Source organism: Trachurus trachurus (genome assembly GCF_905171665.1).
Source record: "Trachurus trachurus genome assembly, chromosome: 10".
In the NCBI taxonomy this organism is placed as follows: domain Eukaryota; kingdom Metazoa; phylum Chordata; class Actinopteri; order Carangiformes; family Carangidae; genus Trachurus; species Trachurus trachurus.
The window spans coordinates 22,955,131-22,968,886 of NC_139894.1; the positions used below are offsets into that span (position 1 = coordinate 22,955,131).

Genomic DNA, 13,756 nt, shown 5'->3' on the forward strand with positions numbered 1-13,756 from the left:
ATGATGTGAATGAATTGACTTTTAGCTGACCCAGCTGCTATGTCTGTCTCTGTCAGTGGGCAAATATTTTTGGTAATTATCTGTGGAGGGAAAATATCCAAACTCTGGTGCCATTCAGAAAATGTCACCAGCTGGTTCACATTTGCGACCGTAGAGGGGAAGATAAAGAGCTTACTTGAGGAGATTTCTGTGGGTGCATCTCCAGGGGAAACTCTTCAAATGTCTTCACTCTGGGCTGGCATATTTTGGTGGGTCCCACAAACACGCAGCCGGCAAAGGGCACACAGTTATAATACCTGGTCAGGAAGTGTAGAAAATATCATCAGATTGATACACAGTTTCTTGATGATGCCAGGCACAAACTTGATCGAAACATTAGCAAAGTATGCTGGTGTTATTGTAAAGAGAGGAAAAAATTGAACATGGTTTTCTATTTTGATATCTAAGCTTTGATGAATGTGATGTGATAAAGATGATTTAATCAGTGTGACTTTCTTCATCTGTGTTTCTTAACTTTTAATAACTGGATACTCCAACTGCTTGCGTCTGGCAGAGGGGTGATTCTGTCTTTTCAGTTCACTTCACTTATATGAATAATTATCAGTCAATGAGAGCCTAGAGGCTGAAACTATTCTCAATACGAGATGAGGAAAATATCAGATAAACACTTTAATACATCTGGGTACAATGCATCTTTTCCCCTCCACATCAAACATTTAATAAAACCTCAAAATTATCTTAGGGCTTCCTGTGAGGCCTTATGAAAACGTCTGTATAGTAGACTCTATGTCCTGGCTTCTTCCATAATGGCTTGTGAAATATTTTCACTTTTAAAATCATAACTTACATGAAACCTACGCTATAAATTCTGTATCTCAAAGAAATTTAAATCGAATGCAACTGGACTTGGTTATTTGTCTAGGAAGACATTTCACCTCTCATCCAAGAGGCTTCATCAGTTCATGTACGCATCTGACCAGGCTAGGACTTATAAATTCTGTAAGAAATTGAACATACAAGTTGCTCTTTGTGCAACATGGTGCCTTATTTAATATGATGGAATTCCACCTGCACAGCGAGTGACCTTTACAGTCTATAAACCGACAGGAGAGGAAACAGTCGGGGTTCGGCTTAGTAGAAGAAAAGTAGAGGGAAAGAAAACTGTGGTGGTTTGACACAGTTAAGAGTTTTGATCGCCACACCACAGGATGCATTTAGCAGCTGTTCTGACAGTCAGAGGAGTAATTTTCTCGTAAACAGCCCACTGACTGACGACTTATTTAGATTCAATTATTCCTGAAACCTTAATTGTTGGATGTAAGTACATGGAATCACATTTTTTTCCCTTGAGTAGTTTTCCTCTAAGCAGAAAACAGTATGAGTGTGAGCTCCATTGCTCATAGTGAGAAGCTGTTTGAGATGTACTGCAGGTTTTATGTTAGTATACCTGGTGGGCAGTGTGTTGCAGGCCACTCTCAGCTCCTCTTCAGACGGCGGCCGTGACGAGGCCTGCGAGAAACCGTCGTCTTCCGAGCTCTGCGAGTGATTCAGGGGGATGTAGTCCTTCCCATCCTACGGGGGAATGCAGAAGAAGATTTAGATCGAAACTAAAACAGAAACATAACTTGCTAGAATGAGTGTCTCTGTAGCAGTGGACTCACAGGTAGGCTGTTGTCCTGCAGCAGGTCTCCCAGGATCTGCACCAGAGCGGGGAAGGTTGGTCTCTCTTTGGGTTCGCCGTGCCAGCAGGCCAGCATGATGCCATATCTACCAGCAGAGGGCAGCACCATCACAACAGGGACAACACAGAGCTCTTCCATTTTCCTAACTCAGTAATATACCTCCAAATTGGATTCCACAGCGCCTTTCTTATAGTCTATTTAAGAGCAGGTTCTTGTTTGACTGAATGAATAAATGAAACTTTCCGCTTACATTTCAGGAGAGGCAGTCTCTGGTGACCTCATCCTGACACCGTCTTTCAATCGTTTGCAGAAATCCTCGTCAATCTGAACCCCTGGGTATGGAGACGCACCTGAGAGGGGGAGAATTAGTTAATGGAAACAGTGAGATTCACTCTGCTTTTAAGAGTTAGCACAGAATACATTCCTGATTGCTTTTGGCAGACACTGTAAAAACAGTCACTCCACAGCTCTGGAAGAGACTCCTTTCACTTCTGCACACATGATTGTATAAAAGGTGAAATGAATGGGCTTTGATTTTTTTTCTTTACCAAGTGAAAATATTTCCCAGAGGAGAACTCCAAAAGACCACACATCGCTCTGGCTGGTGTAGACTTTGTCAAAGATACTCTCCGGAGCCATCCACTTTAAAGGCAGACGAGCCTGGGAGAACATGAAAAACATATTACAGGATAGTTACATAAACAGAAATGACACCTGTCTTTAAAGTTAATCACTATGTGGGTGGTTTCAAAAACAAATAAAAAAGGAGTTGAACATTTCCCCACAGTAAATGGAGATGGATAATAAACCTTGGAGTTTAACCCTGAGGAGTAGTGAGTGTGAAGATGCCGTACATTGCCTTTCCTGACGTAGTCTGGGTCTTTGTATATGTCTCTCGCCAGGCCGAAGTCACAGATCTTCACAATGTTGTTCTCCGACAGAAGAATGTTACGGGCTGCCAAGTCTCTGTGGATACACTGTGGATACACACACGAACAACACATACATCAAGCAAGGCAGGTGTGTGTGTGTGTGTGTGTGTGTGTGTGTGTGTGTGTGTGTGTGTGTGTGTGTGTGTGTGTGTGTGTGTGTGTGTGTGTGTGTGTGTGTGTGTGTGTGTGTGTGTGTGTGTGCGTACAAGTGTGTGTTTGCTGGAGTGCTTGCACCCTGTTTTCAGACAGATATGACTTGGAGAGAGTTAATAGCAAGTTGGCCATTGGCAGTAGCATTGAAATCTGTGTGTGTGTGTGTGTGTGTGTGTGTGTGTGTGTGTGTGTGTGTGTGTGTGTGTGTGTGTGTGTGTGTGCTGGTTTGTGACTGGGACTGCACTGTGTCTCAGCCGGGCTGAGCGCTGAGGAATTGCTACAGGAGAGCCAGCACCACAAAGCTGTCAGGTAAATGTACTGCAGGGACAGACGGTCTGCTGAAAGTCTGCTCACCTCCTTCACATCCACTATAGCTGCTTTTGTTGTCACCATTTTAATTTCATTGATTTTTAATCTGATTTTTAATACTCTGATCAAAAACTGTCTGTCAGTCAGTCCATCTGTCCATCTTTTAAATTTCAAAATAATAATATAATAATTGTGAATAATTCATTCATAATTTATAGACACTTTAATTTGATATAATATAATCTAAAGTACATAATTAGCAAAGAAAATACTGGAGAATCACTTCTTTTATTTCAGTAAATGATCTGAGTTATTCCACCACTGCCTGGGACGAGTTTATGATGTTCATGATGCATTGTTATAAATACTGAAATTTACCACTCAGGATTAATGGAAGGAAAATGCAACAGTGCAAAATGTTTTAAATGCCACTGACAACTGAAGGTCAAGCTTGATTTCCCTGGTGTGCTGCACTGAAATGAACGTGAACTTGTCACACACTCTGGCCTGCTCAGCGTAGTAAATGTGCAGTATGGAGCTGTTGAAAAGCATCACTTGTGAATGGTCATGTGGCTAATTAACGAGCACAAAGGACTGACAAGCTGAATTATATGGGTTACAACCTACTGCCCACGAAGCAGACCTCTGGTGACAATTGAGCACAGTTCATTCACAAATTGCCTTTGTAATGCTGACAATTAACCTTTCTGGAGGCAAGGAAGTCCATCCCACGAGCCACCTGGAAACTGTAGCAAATTAGATCTTCTATTGTCAGAGGAGTTTTCCACAAGTCCTCCACTAGAGAGAGAGAAAAACAGGGTGCAGCCATGAGGATATAAAGAAGGAGGAGAAATGAAACCACACAATGATGAGTTAAATAGATATTTTTCTCACTTTTCTCCACAGCAGGATTCTGATTGGATGTGTTCGATGATGGACTCTGAGGACTGGTGAGCGGGGAGGAGGACGGAGACGGGGGGTGACGAGCCCTTTGGTCCATTTGACCCGCTTCAATCATCCTTCTAACCTGGCTCTGGGTTTTCGGAGAGCGATCCTGAGTGAGGAAACAATTTAATGCATCATCTCCAAAATCAATACTGAAAAAAACAAAACTAGATGTGAAATACATGTCACAGTTTTATCGAGCTTGTCCTTGTTGTTCAATAAAGGAAAAAAAGGAGAGTAATGTCGGCTAACTGAGGCAGACAAGGTTCTCTCTGAAGATTCATCACAGCAGATCAAACAGATATAAAGGAGTAGAAATTGCTTCACTTTTGATACCCTGTATGGGAGAAAGAACTCTCTCTTGGCTCGTAGGAAGTTGGACAGGTTCCCATACTTGCAGTATTCGACTACCACCATCAGCGGACCTGGGAATACAGACATCATAAATGTCAGTGGTCTTGCTTTGTCTTGTTTATTTTACAGTGTCACATAAAAAAAGACTATAAATGTGTCACTACACTTCACATTATGTTCTTTCATGATTAAAACATCAAAATGATCTTTTCCTTATGTTTTAAAGCTCCCTTTCTTTTTTCACACCATATTAAAAATAGTGAGGGGCTGCATTCTTGAAGCACTTCCTGCCAGAGATGATCAGTCAGGCTGGTATGGTTTTAAGGAGAACAGGGTAAACAATTTCAACATGTACAACCATGCAGATTGGGTCAGATTTATATGCGGATATAGAAAAGAAAGACTGTTTTGCTTTCTCATTAGCTGTTGAAAAAAAAACTGATGTGAAAGCTGCAGCGGGGAGACAGGATGATGTAAACACTTCATAAAAGAGGAATTAACAACAGAACAAACAATGTAGTGCAAACTCGAATCCAATTTTGAAAAATCAAAAATCGTGACAACACATCTTCCATAGACCAAGAAGACAAATGGAAGCTGAGACTGTATCATAATGAGATGAACATTAACAACGCAGCGCTTCATCTACACTGGTTGCGCTGAAATCCTGTAGCCATATATCACAACTACAGACCACACACTAATTATTGCACTCACATATTGAACATATGCCACATGTATATGTGAATAAATTGTGTATTCACCATTTGGTTTGGTGCAGGCTCCCAACAGGTTCACCACATTCAGATGATTACCGATGTGGATCAGTATCTTCAGCTCTGACATCAAGGCCTTGTGCTCACTGGCTGTGGAGCCATCTGAAAACCAGCAGGACCAACATTATGCATAAAACATTTATTTTATACAAGCACATCTCACAAGTCATACGTTACAGACACAGCACTATATATGCATATATAGCAGCTGTTTACCAAGACCTACTTTCCATCTGTGCGTGGCATCTTTGAAAGCTACAATAGTCATAACAGTCTCACCCTTCAGCATTTTGACAGCCACTGTGTCCAAACTGTTGCTCTTGCTGATGCCGTAGATTGATGCCTCAATTACTTTTCCAAAGGCACCGTGGCCTAAAACCTTCCCTGTGTCGGAGACAGAAAGAAAAGAAAAATTACATAATGTTCAGGCCCATTGATCTAAAGAGGCCTGCTTTGTGTCTCATTGGAAAACACAAACAGCTGAGGCCGAGAATAGTCACAAAATGTAAATGCATCTGGCATCCGTAGAGACGAGAGGGAAGAATTAAAATCTGAATCGCGGCATTTCAAGAACACGTTCACATAAGTTGCCGTTTTGCAACAGATGCTTTTCCTCCGGGTGCTTTTAAAAAGCTGTGCTGGGAATGTGCGCATATTTAACATTAGCACTTTACTTGGCAGCACTTTGCCCAGCTGGCTGCAATCCAAACTCACGCCATTACAGATTCTGGAAATGGAAATGTAATTCAGTTTCATCCATCTATTCGCTCTCATCCCCGCCTGTGTAATTCTTCACGTACGCCTCCCTCCTCCCCTCGTGAGTTTCTTTATCCAGAATCCATCAATGCTTCCACTTTTCTCTCCCACTCATCCCAGTGGCTCACCCAGTCGCAGCCTGTCCCTGGAGATCTCCCACTGTGAGGAGTCATAGGGCAGGTATTCACACTGCTCATCAAGAGGCACCTCTCCTGGGTCCATAATGATGGACAGATAACCTGTCTTTATGTCTGCAGGGTTAACCTGAGGTACAGAAAGAGGAGGGAGGGAAAGAAAGAGAGATAAAGTGTAAAATGAGGAAGTGATAGATCAGGCTGGACTGCAAGTGCTGAATGACAGAAACAGAAAAATGACACAAACGTGAGCAAGGATATTGTGAAATACAAAATCTAACCATGGTTTTCAATTGCAAGTGATTAGTAGATTGTTATCATTTTATCATTCCTCTCAAAAAATATCAATGAGCTTTTTAATGTATTGTTAATATTTACTGTTACAGATAAGAAATGAGGAGGGTTTTGATAGACAAGTCATCATAAATATCCCTCAAAGGAAATCATGTAGCAGACAAAGCAATTTCATTCTAGCTGGGATTTAACATTTAACAGATATATTTTCATTTGTGTTGAGGAAATAGGATTCTGTTTTTTATCATATCAGACAATAAAACAATTCTATTCAAGCTGGAAATATTTTCATTTTCCTGAAAAGTCACCTGACATTTGGCACAAACCATTCATTCAATATTGATTATTTGATAGTTTTCATTTGGCTGCCTAGGCGACCAGCATCCACAAACTCTACATGTGGACACTAGTATCTACCTGGTTTCTCTCAGACAATAGGGCTTTGATCAAACATGCTGCCATGGAGAAATGGAAACACAGATGGAAGTGTGTGTACAAAAGGGAAAAGACACTGCAAGAAAGAAACGCCGTTAGCGAGAAGAAAATACAGGACAACTGTTTGTTATTGACAGTACCACCCCTTGGATTTTGCTCCAGAAATTGTGTAGTTCTAATAAATGAGTGACATGACAAGTGAAGGGAACTAAAAATCAGTTTTAGCCTCATTATGGACGGGCTTGTTTTTGGAGCCACTCTCAGCAGCAGTAATTAATTGGGCCTCCCTCTCTGGAGGTATCGGGACCTTTCTGCAGCACATCACACACTCCCTGAGATCAAACTGGTCGCGCTCAAATGGCGACAGACACGTCGGGAGCCAAGGAGGTTAAAATGCCCCTGTCACAGCCTGACAGTTTCTCTCACAAACACAGACACACAGTGAGGTGCGGCGTCCTCTGACCCGTTTCACATTGCAGTAAATGAGGATGAGCAGGGCCCAGAAGAAAACAGCGATGACTCCGGTTCCGATGAGGATTACAATTTCCACGTTGGCCTTGTCACTTGAACCTTGACAGAAAAAAAAAAAGAAACAAAGTTGCTTTTCGATCCAAATGTGCTGGACAGTGATCATCAGGAACCACTCTTATCCTTCCACACACTTATCTTATGTAATCTCTACTGATGACATGCCTCTTCAACACCTGTAGGGGGTGCTGTATTACAAACTATTGACACTAGCCTTCTTGCCAACTCCTTACATTATATCTTTAGGTTACATCGGCGTGCCAAAAACACGTTGAAAGGGTTAAGCCATTCATCACGAAACCACTTCCAGCAAACCTATTAAATTATTCACTCCGCATATAAAATGTCCCCAGCAGTCAATGGCTTCGATTTTAGTCTGGAGAGCTGTCCACGAGGAGAGCACTGAGAATTACAGCAGCTGTGTAAAGTGTGAGAACTGAATGACTTCAACATCCAGACCTCCGCCTGTGTGCACAGATCAACACTCAAGGGCAACTGTGATTTCAGGCCTGAGTGCTTTTGAAAACGCACATCAGTGGTGAATAGATACAGGTGTTTCAGTCAATGTATGTCCCCATGTGTGTGTATGTATGTATGTATGTATGTGTGTGTGTGTGTGGCTGTCTCACCAATGACCCTAACGGCGGCTGAGGAGTGGACGCATCCACGTTGGTTGCAGGCTTTGCAGGTGTAAAGCCCAGCGTCCTCCTCTCTCACCCGCTGGATACTCAAAGTGCGGTTTGAATCCTGCAGCTGGATCCCTGCAAAGGAGGTGACACGTGACGGTTAGTGACACACACACACATGCACTCCTCCACTGGCAGCGAAACAATCGCAGACGCTCCTTTACCCCTCACATCATGAATCCAGCCACGTTTTCAACAACATTGCAACATTTCTTGTCGCACCTCTGGATTTTATTCATCTGTGATCCTGCCCTCCTGCATCCCTGGAACCACATGTCTCAGCAGCCCCTCAGAGTGAACCCAGAGCAACAGCTGTCACTCACGCCCATATTTACCACCCCTCCTCAGCCCTCCCTACCCCCTCATCTCTTTCAGATGTTAAGAAGTGACACACGCTGGGAAAGCTAATGAACTGTGTCTATCGGCCTGCAGGGTTTCATGTATGTGTGTGTATGTGGGTGGGTGGGTGGGTGGGTGTGCGCATATGCAGCAAACACATCCACACAAGAATTCTCGTCCCTGGTTTTGTGTGACACATTTGTTTCACAGTGTGTGTGTGGGTGGGTGGGCTGGTGGGTAGTTGTCTGTCTGTGTGTGCCCGTATTGACTTTTTATTGTAAAGACATCATGGGAAATGCAACCAATGAGGGAAAAACAGCAACATCTGCCAAAAAATGCCATTGTCAGTGTTTGGGTAAATATTAGCAAAGCTTATTGTTCCACTAAACAGACTCCTATCTATTGTGAGTGTCACAGATCATGGGAACTCACAAGAACAGAACACACTCACAGCAGGATGTGAGTCAAATTGTCTAAAATCCACTGGGGGCAAATTTTATGAGTAGCTTCTGAGTGTGAGTGAGTGTGTGTGTGTGTGTGTGTATGCCTGCATGGTGACTGGTTTGTCAGGTGGGCGGCTGCACTGTTGTGTAAACGTGTGTATCACCTGTGTAGGTGTATTAATGCACCTGACATTTGGTGGAGAGGCTGGTTGTCTTTGAACCAGGAGAGGCGGGGCAGGGGTCTGCCCTCCGCGTCGCACTCCATCCGCAGAGATTCTGTCACGTTCACTGTCTGGTTGGTGAGGCTGCGCTTGTAGCGAGGTGGCTCCAGGGCTACGGGAGGGGAGGGAAAGGCCAAAAAAGATGGAAAATGAGTAAGAGCAGAGGAGAAAGGAAAAGGAAATCAACACTTTGACTTGTCTGCACTGCTGTGAACAGTGTGATAATCAACTTGAGGACTGTAAATGAACATGGTATTTACTGAGGGGTCTCGAAGGACTGAGGAAAGAGCAAAAAGCCCAAAAAACCCATTAGATGTACATCTATCCTCCAGGCACTGTGACACAAGGCTATAACGCACAACATGAATGAAAAATGGATTGGTTTATGAGTTTCAGCCCTGCAGCGTCTCAGCTCTGGTTTCTATCAGTACATATTGATGCTGTGCAAACACCAGGTACTCTCTCCATTACGTGTTGATGTGGGTTGCCGGGCTGTGTGGGCACCTCTCTGTGAGTGCATGTATTTTTAAGCCCACAGCATCTCAGCACCAGCCCCACTTTAAACTGTGTGTCGCTGCAACCAAAGGTCACGCTTTTCTCTATAATTAGCTGGGGTTAGAGTGGCTATACTCTCTGTGTCGGGCAACGTATGTCTGTCTGTGTCTGGAGCTTTCATCTCGCTTATCTCTCACCTTTTACAGTCACATTTCTGAACAGGCACTCTCTCTCCCCGTTGCGCCTGCTCAGAGCCTCGCACACATAATAGCCCCTCTCATGCAGCTGTATAGAGGGGATGGTGACTTCCAGGACCCAGCTGTTGGAGTGCTCATGGAAGGAGAGCTGGCTGTCAAGTGCGTTGCCATTGAGTTGCACGCTCCTGCAGTCCGGCTCCCGGGGCTTGCCCTGCTCGTTCTGCGTGGCTTTGGGGTCGAGGCGGTACCACTGCAGCTGCTCGTAGGTGTAATTGTCAGCGCTGCAGCGCAGGGACACTTTCTCCTGCTCCAGGGGATTCAGTGAGGGCTGGACGTTGACGCTGAATCCCTCCGGGATGGCTTTGAAGATACAGACAGGGGCAGGTGAGCCGGTTAGATAACCTTGCAAAATGGAGTTTGTGGCCTGTTTATTAATGAAAGGTATTCCCTAATGAGCCGGTTTGGGTTACACCACCATGTTCCAAAAAGAGGGAAAACATTTTCTCACATAAATCCAGTGGTAGCTAGCTATGCAGATAGTTTTGGTTTTGCTTAGTTTGAGGTTAAAAAAACTTTTCTGTTTGAGGTGCTCACAGCATTGGAAAAAAAAATTCAACAGGAACTCGATAACAGCAGTACTCACAGGACCATTAAGCATTTCTTTGGCATGGATGAATTATTAGCCAATGAGACAGACGACCAGAGTTCCCTCCCTGCAGCACAGTTCACAGTTGTTTTGCATGTTTGTTTGTTTTTTTCATGTTGTTGGTTGAAATTATTTTCGTCGTGACAATCATCCGAAAACCTTCAAAAACATTTCTAAAAATCCCTCTAAGGAAAGCTGTCATGTAGCATCTAGCTTCATCGAGAGGGGCTGCTCTGCCGTCAGACATTAAAATTGCTTCAATATGTCAGCTTTAATGTACAATAAGTCTTAATATAAGCTCTTGCTCTGATATTCAATATTAAAGGATCAAGAGAGAGAACAATGTGATCAGGACTCCTTTAATTCTGACTGAGCCCTGAGACATGTTAATAACAGTCACTCTGGACCAGTAGGAGGCCTGTTCAATAATCCCCTCAAGTTCTTTGGAAGAAAGTTACTTTGCTGAATTTTTAAAATCTCATATTCTATTGCTGTGAGCAACCCATATAAAATTCTATCCACCCGTATTGTAATGGTGTGAAGGCAGAAATCTCACAGATAACTCAACCCAGGGACAAACAGAACGATTAGAAGTGACTTGTGAACCCATTCTGTGTGTGTTCTTAATAAAACACAAGGTGAAGTCTAACCCCACACACTTACTGGTTACATAGAAGGAGATCAGCCGCTCATCTTTGCCGACTTTGTTTTCAGCAGAACATTTATACATGACAGAAACATTGGCATTTCGGATGTGAAGCCTGCTCACTATCTGTGAAGAGAGAGGATGAGACTTTAATTCATCTGGAAGAACAACACGCATATTTTGAAAAGGAAGTGCAGTCTGCTGTCATGTTATTTCCTGTGAGCTGACATAAACCTGATATTGTGCTGACAGGCCAACAAAAAGCAAACTCACTCAGGTGTGACAGAAAAGAGAAAAGAAAAGAAAAACACACACAGGGACGTTTGCATGTGGGAGTCCCTCTGTGTGATCATTTCCGCTGATGGTTGTGGTTTATAAATGTACAGGCCCGGGGATGTGTGCATGTGCCCCCTTTTTGCCTGTGTGTCTGGGTGTGTTTATAACCAGTCTTTACAGGAAGTCTGCAGAGGAAGACTGCTCTAAATATTTCTACTGTGGAAATGGCTCTTGATTGACAAATTTTGCTATGGAGCTCAGAATTGGGGGCGCTTACATAAAAACATCACAGTTCATAGATAAGTCCACTTACATAAATGTCTTAATTTCTGGGTATGTCCTAATCATGTTCTGTCATTATTTTACAGAAATTCTATTTGATTACAAAATCATATTACAATAATATTGACATAATGTTTCAAATATAAACAGGTTAGCCTTCCCCAAAAAGTAACAGTAGCAATTCAAGAGCTGTGACTGACCTTTTGTTGTTCCTCCACCACTTCAACAGACGTTTTGATAGCCACGATTTCATTCACTGCATTTTCCAAGTTAATGTCCTGCCAGTTCTGACAGTCTGCGATCCTGTCACTCCGACCCTTCCTGTCTCGCCGGACCCTGGAGAGAAACACAAACACATTCATGACATCTCCCCTCATTGACATGTACAGCAGAGAGTGGGCAGTGGGGGAGAATTCAGAGGCACATCAAACCAGACATCCTGAGGTTTTACGAGATTTCTTTTTCTCTCCGCACACTGGATTGCATTCCCCATTCGTGCATCAGCTCGTATCCTAAAGCTAAGGCAATTATGCTAAGTGTCCTGGCAAGTAATGGAAAAACTACAGTATCAATTGCTGTTATGAAAATCCATAGTGTGGGTATCATGGCAGAACTAATGAGACATGAAATGAAATGCTGTGTTGTATTTTCTCTTAAAGGCACTGCTCTGCTATTTTGGGGTGATGAGGGTCAGTTTTGTTTTACTCAGAGTCTTCATGCAGGATGCAGGTTTCATAAATAAGTCAAATTTATACATAAAACAGGTTTAATTAAACAGCACAATGTGGGTGAAATCATTTCACTGTCAACAAACATTAGGTGATGACCATTTGTACAAGAAGCTATAGCCAATACTGTCTGCAATTATGGTCTTTTTAGTTTGTGAAATTGGACAGCCTGATGGTGTGAAAATAACAGTATATATTTGACTGTACATATTTCACACATGTAATGTTAATGTAATTGCAAACTCTGATGTTTTATCCATGCTTGCAGTGTGTTTCTATGGCAGGGCACATCTGTCTGGCACTTTAGTTCAGACTGGAATTTTGATAGTGTTATTATCAGATCAAACTTTTCATTTGTAAAATACAAATTGTGCCTTGTTATCATACTAATTTGCTGAATTCAGATAACAGACAGCATTATACCCATGAAACATTAGCACATTGTAATTGTGAGCATGTTTGGAAGCAGGCATTTGCACCATTATGCCAAACACAGCATCACAGAGACTCTAACCCATTAGAAAAATTTCCTGTGAGAAAAACCATACAACGTCTCTGTTACCCTGCGCCTGTGGCCTGTACCACATGCCGCTGTGGTAAATTCCTGTGGTGACTTGTGTGGTACTTTGGGGTGTTATATCAGAATTGTACCTCAGGCTTTGAGGTGCTGTTCCATACATTCTACCATATTGTAACAGACTCTCTGTGGTCTATCATAAGCTTATCGTAAATTGCTGTGTGGTTTTTAGAGATGTTTATCACTGGATCACACCACAGGCTGCTACCATACCACAGGTTAGTTACTTCAGAAAATGCAGCTTGTGCTAAATGCATGGTACAATACCACAGGTTTGTCATAAATTACCACTAGAACACCACAGGAACCTTGACTGTAGCACAACACTGTATATACTGTATGTCATCCAGTTAAATAGGACTTGACTGGCAATTACAATATTATTATTATTATTATTATTATTATTATTATTATTATTATTATTATTATTATTATTATTATTATTATTATTATTATTATTATTTACCTTTGTAAAGAGCCAGGCTAGCTTTCATCTCTATTTGCCTTATGCTACCCTAAGACAGCTGTGTCCTGCCCGTATAGCTTCATGTTTAATATACAGATACATATGTGGGATCTTCACATCCAGCTCCTGGCAAGAAAGTATAAGTGTAAGTGTATTTCCCAAAGAAACCAAACTACTTCTTTATAACTATAAAGGAGTCCTCAAATAGGAGAGGAATTTAGAATCCATGAAATGTGACTAACACAGATGTCTGAGGCTTCACTTCTAAAAAAAATTACATAAAAGAAAAATATTGAACCTTCTTGAATAGAATTATGACAAGAAAAAAAAACAGCTCAGTTGATTTGTGTCTTGCTCAGGTACACTTCAGTAGACGGCTGTGACCCAAGACAAATTCAAACATAGTCCTATACTTTATGTTTGAGCTATGAGATTTACAAGAAGAAGAAAAAAAGG

The 13,756-nt window shown here is 42.3% G+C and overlaps 1 protein-coding gene across 1 annotated transcript in view; it reads right to left on the bottom strand.

Annotated features, from left to right (window-relative positions):
* flt4 (fms related receptor tyrosine kinase 4) overlaps positions 1–13,756 on the bottom strand; it is a 42,837-nt gene that overhangs the window by 1,236 nt on the left and 27,845 nt on the right. Inside the window, exons 11-28 of the mRNA XM_083980909.1 lie at positions 11,730–11,865; positions 10,989–11,097; positions 9,680–10,039; positions 8,953–9,099; positions 7,928–8,059; positions 7,234–7,340; positions 6,036–6,171; positions 5,431–5,535; positions 5,140–5,253; positions 4,358–4,446; positions 3,971–4,130; positions 3,780–3,874; positions 2,537–2,659; positions 2,231–2,342; positions 1,933–2,032; positions 1,662–1,767; positions 1,448–1,572; positions 176–296 (exon numbers count right to left, since the gene is read on the bottom strand). Coding sequence (XP_083837035.1) covers positions 176–296; positions 1,448–1,572; positions 1,662–1,767; positions 1,933–2,032; positions 2,231–2,342; positions 2,537–2,659; positions 3,780–3,874; positions 3,971–4,130; positions 4,358–4,446; positions 5,140–5,253; positions 5,431–5,535; positions 6,036–6,171; positions 7,234–7,340; positions 7,928–8,059; positions 8,953–9,099; positions 9,680–10,039; positions 10,989–11,097; positions 11,730–11,865 — 2,377 coding nt within the window. The remainder of the gene's footprint in view (positions 1–175; positions 297–1,447; positions 1,573–1,661; positions 1,768–1,932; positions 2,033–2,230; positions 2,343–2,536; positions 2,660–3,779; positions 3,875–3,970; positions 4,131–4,357; positions 4,447–5,139; positions 5,254–5,430; positions 5,536–6,035; positions 6,172–7,233; positions 7,341–7,927; positions 8,060–8,952; positions 9,100–9,679; positions 10,040–10,988; positions 11,098–11,729; positions 11,866–13,756) is intronic.